At 42.2% G+C, this 6086-nt stretch overlaps 1 protein-coding gene across 1 annotated transcript; it reads right to left on the bottom strand.

The window, feature by feature from the left end:
* Positions 1-187: 187 nt before the first annotated feature.
* Positions 188-5297, bottom strand: LOC135499185 (lipoxygenase homology domain-containing protein 1-like). The gene is made up of 7 exons (XM_064789850.1): positions 5271-5297; positions 4768-4983; positions 3922-4087; positions 3170-3274; positions 1773-1968; positions 738-786; positions 188-443 (listed from the first exon to the last, which is right to left on the bottom strand). Exons 1-7 carry the CDS (start codon positions 5295-5297, stop codon positions 327-329), a joined length of 876 nt encoding a protein of 291 aa, XP_064645920.1. The 3' UTR covers positions 188-326.
* Between the last annotated feature and the right edge of the window lie 789 nt (positions 5298-6086).

Here is a 6086-nt window from a genome sequence, read left to right as displayed (position 1 = left end):
GACAAATCGATTGGGGCGCCGTATAGTGGGAATTTAAGAAACTTAGAAAACTATGAAAATCGAACACCTTTTTGAAAATACATGTAGTGCCCATGATCGGTCATGATTAGATAGAGAAATTGAACGAACTCGAATACTATTTAAAAGTTAAGAGTTTGAACGACTTTATTACGTAATCAGAAAAAACAAGTTTTGAGTATTCGTTTCATACAGTAGGCCTATGCCTTTTTCGCTGCTCCTGAGAGTGACACAGCCGTTCTGACGACCGATCATGGGGTATCGGCGGTTTAGGATGGATACGCACAACGACGTCGGAAATATGGTGATCAGGACATCTCCTCTGCATCAATATACTGGTACCACGCGGTTCCATTACTCGGATCAAGCCAACAGTTACAGTTGAATATAAACTCTCGTCCGGTGATGCTTCCTGTCATGGTAAGCTGCAAAAAGAACTTTAAATGTTATAAAGATTTTGCACTCAAGATGGCGGCATTGGTAACTCGCCAAACTCGTAATTACCCAAACTGATCTTTGCTTTGCGAAGCCTTATTTCCACAGTATAGAAAGGTGTTTCACGGTTTTCGCGGAACATTTCATTCGCGAACGTATCACTCATAAAATCATGCAAGAACTCGGGCAAACAAATTTAGTGTGCTGTCAGTCCGCATGGTGTCGTCTTGGGCTATCAGAACCTCTACGAGGGCGGAATGTATAGATGTCTGTCCGTGACATACCTTTACGAGAAACCAACCTCCATCGGCACCAGTGTTGTCATGGCCGACCCTGAGGAAAAAGTGTAGAAAATACCACAATAGCCTGTTACTGTTTCCAAGCTTGAACATGTGAATGTGAAAGGATATAGTATAACTTTCCATGTAATCATCTACGTATATTCATTTATGCTTATAATCATCTACGTATATTCATTTATGCTTATAATCATCTACGTATATTCATTTATGCTTATAATCATCTACGTATACTCATTTATGCTTATAATCATCTACGTATGTTCATCTATGCTTATAATCATCTACGTATATTCATTTATGCTTATAATCATCTACGCATATTCATCTATGCTTATAATCATCTTCTTATATTCATTTATGCTTATAATCATCTACTTATATTCATTTATGCTTATAATCATCTGCGTATACACATTTATGCTTATAATCATCTACGTATATTCATCTATGCTTATAAAACTTACTGCAACATCTTTCGTAACTACAAAAGCCGAGTGCCAGTTTTACCTTTCAAAGCGACACCAGCGGACAAAATAGGAACCAAACTTTCGCTACTAGGACATATCATAAACATGTGATTTACCTTCCTATTCTAGCTTTATGCTAGATATTCACCCACTTTATACGACCTATTACATGCTTTCGTGTATATCGTGACTTCGAACATGTCGAAGGTGTTAGTTTTTCCCCTCTCGAGAGGTACCATTTAGGTTGAAGAGCCATCTGGTGGTAAACAATTGAACCAAACGCCCCAGCCAGTAGGCCTACTAGTTCTAACACACACAAGTCGTGAACCCTTTACTTTTATAACTTTATGCTACACACTCACCTTATGACATATTGCACCAGCATTCGTATCAATTGTGACTACGAAGGTGTCAGTACCTCCCAGCGCTAATTAGGTTGAAGAGCCATCTGGTGGCAAGCAATTGAACCAAACGCGCGGTACCAGTTCTTGCACACACAAGTCGTGAAACCTTTACCCTTTATAACTTTATGCTATACAGCATAACCCACCTTATACGCCGTAGTCCACCAACATTCTTAAAAATTGTGACTTCGAAGGTATCCGTTTCACCTCTCTCAAATTGTTTCCCATCCTCGTCCCTAAGAGCGTAGCTGACCATGTCGTGTTCTCCCTCAGCCGTGACGTAGACTGTGGCGTTAGTCCCAGCGTCTGATTGGTCACCAGTTTCTACCGATACCTCGTATACTGAAGATGCAAATGTGCCCGGTTAAAGGATCAGTCGTATTATCAATGCAAGTATCAATTCGTTTCTTGTACCCCCTCCTCAAGGGTAGTAAAGCTATCACCAATAATCTTTGCCGATGCTTGAGTAGTATTTATTTTTCCTTTAGTGAAAATTTGGCGAAGCTGGAAAGAATAAGGATGCTAATGTGTCGATGTCTTGTCGAACATACAGCCTGACCCAGTAAAATTAGTCCGGTTACTTTATATGATGGTGATAACTGATATATTGTTGATGGTGATGTCTTGACGAAAGAAAAAGTAGCATTGGTGAAAAAAGGGTGATGCTTGAGCCTTAAGATGTCGTTATAGGGTGATAAGGTGTCGTACCCTTGAGGAGGGGGGGGGGGGAGGGGTACAAGACACGAATTGATACTTGCACAAGAATTCATAAAGACTAACGATCAATTTGAGGTAGGTTTGATGAAAATCTGAGAGCAATTGTGAAAATGAGAACGATTTTCAAGATTTCTGAACATCTTGAACCGAACTGAAACTATTATAATATGTGAAAATAGCGCAAAAAGTAATGGTTGCGAAAATTCAGAACAACTACAATAGGGAACTTTCGCAAATCTCCCGAAACGCACGCGAACGCCTATGCCATTGTTCGACATTGTAATCGGGAGGTCGGACAATCGGATAGGCGTTCGCCTTGGCGTTTCGGGGGACTTACGACAACTTTCGCAAATCCCCCGAAACGCACGCGAACGCCTAAGCCATTGTTCGACATTATAATCGGGAGGTCGAACAATGGGATAGGCGTTCACCTTGGCGTTTCGGGGGACTTGCGACAACTTTCGCAAATCCCCCGAAACGCACGCGAACGCCTAAGCCATTGTTCGACATTGTAATCGGGAGGTCGAACAATGGGATAGGCGTTCGCATTGGCGTTTCGGGGGACTTGCGACAACTTTCGCAAATCCCCCGAAACGCACGCGAACGCCTAAGCCATTGTTCGACATTGTAATCGGGAGGTCGAACAATGGGATAGGCGTTCGCCTTGGCGTTTCGGGGGACTTGCGACAACTTTCGCAAATCCCCCGAAACGCCAAGGCGAACGCCTATGCCATTGTTCGACATTGTAATCGGGAGGTCGAACAATGGGATAGGCGTTCGCCTTGGCGTTTCGGGGGGACTTGCGACAACTCCGTATTGTACATACCATTATCGAATGAGATCAGAGACTTTTCTGGTGGCTCCCTCTGTTCTATCTTGAAGCCTAACGTTTTAGCGTAAGCATCCCCATAATAGACAAGAAGCTCTTCTCCTAAATGGAAAAAAATCGTAAACGCCAAAGCCGTGCGTAAAAAGAAAATCTTAAAGTCTTGAAAATTGCACCATTAGAAAATAAATCAGATTAAAAAAAGAAACATAATTCCGATTGGGGATTGTGAATCTTAACCTTTGCGTATATATATATTTGTTTATTTCCTCCTTGTAGGAAGAACACATAACTAGGTATACTTACAACAACAGCAACAACAAAAAATTGGACAAAAAAATAAAAAATTGCACAAAACAGAAAAGAAAAAACATGCAACGATCGCGACAATTGATACACGCACCGCTTGCATACAAATAACGCGCGAGAATGCCCGCATGTAGCCCATTACGGGTTCGATCCGCGACGCTCAAGCGGCTTGCATTGTGACTGACTATTGGCGACGTCTGGCGTTAGAAATAGAAACTAGATATAGTTGGACCAATAGTTAATATACATGTGTATGATAAAGTGCGGCGTACCCTTTTAGGGCTAACTTACCAGGGTATAGTTATGCACAAATATATATATATATTTATAGCATTAGTATCTGTCTATGCGGATATTTATATCTAGTACGTGTTTACGGATTATTGGAAAATTTCAATTTCAAATTCAATTGTAAATTTCGAATTTATCATGAACTCAGGTACCTGGGTAAATAGCTTTGATCGTTTCGTAATAGATCTGAGATCGTTCTTGATATGCCTTCATATTTTGTTCCTCTTCAATTCTGGCGCAATTGACGTACCGCAGCCAATTCGAATTTGCAGGATTTACCGCGTTCACGTAATGTGCGGTTCCGTTGGCGTTTTCGATCTAGATGTGAAAGAAAGAAGAAAATGCCTTAAAGTGATACTATGATGTGATTTACAACTTTGAGGAAATACGTCCGTTTTTAATTATTGATCACAAATGCAAAGCTCAAATTTTCCATTTTTGATTAGATTTATTATAAAATCGCTGAATGTAAACCTAAGCAACCGCGAAAATGTTCTTGTTGTGACGTCATCAACGAAAACGGCGTCGGCGTAGCCGTCCGGGCGAGATTAAACCATCAATTTCTAGAAAATGTGCATTTCGATTCGAAAACCTTACCGATTTATGAGAAAGTGACGTAGTCATTTGTCAAAAACAGCTAAAACATTATATGGTGAAATTTGACACGAGTTACCCTTTAATTAAAGGAAGAGGCGGCTTTTAAATTCATCATGTTTGTTCTCACTCAGGTTCACCAGTAAACTATTTTTCTGAACGTGCTTGATGCTTTTCCAATTTTGTTTCAGCTCTTAGACGTAGAAAAACGCGTTATTCGTTATTTTCAGTACGCGCAAGTCCTGCCGCGAAAAACCTTTCCCGCCATGTTATTGCACGCCGAGATCCGAGTTCGCCTTACCTCGCATAAGAGTCGAACCTAACACTAACACTTCTCACTAAGGGGTACGAATTGGTCTCTAGGTCGAAGAGAGATAAAGGTTTTAAAATCAAAATTTACCAACCTCCCAGGCATACAGGTATGCGCGATCTCCAATAGGGGTGTCGCCCCTGTCCCATGTCACTTCGCCCCCATAGGGGCCGAAAGTTACGCCATCGGGGATAAACTTTGTGGTGAATGTTCCCAGTCCGGCGCCTGGTATTGTGGACTTTCGTATGAGGATTCCCTCCGGAGCGGTCAACTTCGCATGGTGTTTGGTCGCGATTTTGTCGGGTGGTACCTAGAGCGGCAAGAAAGAAAGAACCATGCTTAGCTACATGTACGCAGCGTGTCGCGCTTATGTGGAGATATGCGCATAGGGAATAAAAAACCCGGAGATGGGGACGACCCTATCAGTGGCCTATCCTCCTTGAGGCGTCAGTGACAGGCGTCTCGAAACAGTGAGTTCAAAGTTACGCTCAGTTCCTTTCTGTCTTCGACTATCATGAGGCTAATTTCATTAAAGCGTAACCAGTTACATCCGAAAGTGAGTAGAAAGGTCGAAAAGGCCTCCTATTACGCACACACCTTTTTGTCTTCGACTATCACTCGCATGGGGTCGTCCTCAGTCGAGGAGTCCTCGGTAGAGGAGTCCTCAGTTAATGCCTGTACCATAGGGGACATCTCGCAATATTTCATCCGACCGTCATCTTCACCAAGTTCACATACTGAAACAGAAAATACCGAATTCCGTATTCGCTGCCCAAACGAGCAATATTTATCGCGATTGCCATCGCGGTTACGTGCGACAAAATAGCTCTCCTATATGCGGGTGAACGGATAACGACGGGGTTAATGTTCGTCGCAGGTCGGTGCGATCATGGATTACTGTCGCGAGGCGATCTTATGCCCGGAGCAAACGAGCAATTTTTGCTGCATGCGATAATAAATTGCAGGTCGTAGCGGGGCGCGCCAAGAAAGTGTTGAGATCAAATAAACATGAAACCCACTCAATCATAAACAGATTCGCGAATTTCTTTCTTTTACCATAGCGTTTTTTTGGCCCTTTACCCCGCAGTTGAATGAATTCAGGCCTCGTCCAATACACTGTCTATTGCTTTGAACAAAAGGCACTCGCACCTCGACTTAAATTCTCATGTTCTCCCGTCTCATCAAAGGGTTTTCAGGGCAAATATTGCTAGCATCGAAGCCAACAAACAGCTTTCGTGGTCCGGGGGTTTAAAAAATGACCCTGAAGCCTCTATGGATATTCCAGCTGGCAGAGGGAAAATTACAAGTAATTTCAAATTGATTGAATCTCAACAAAATTTTGTGTACCACTTCCTGACAGTAATGCAAATATATCCTGCAGATTTCAGCCCAAAATTCCAAGTCGTTCATGAT

Source organism: Lineus longissimus, chromosome 14 (genome assembly GCF_910592395.1).
Source record: "Lineus longissimus chromosome 14, tnLinLong1.2, whole genome shotgun sequence".
NCBI lineage: Eukaryota > Metazoa > Nemertea > Pilidiophora > Heteronemertea > Lineidae > Lineus > Lineus longissimus.
This window is presented reverse-complemented; position numbering and strand designations above follow the sequence as displayed.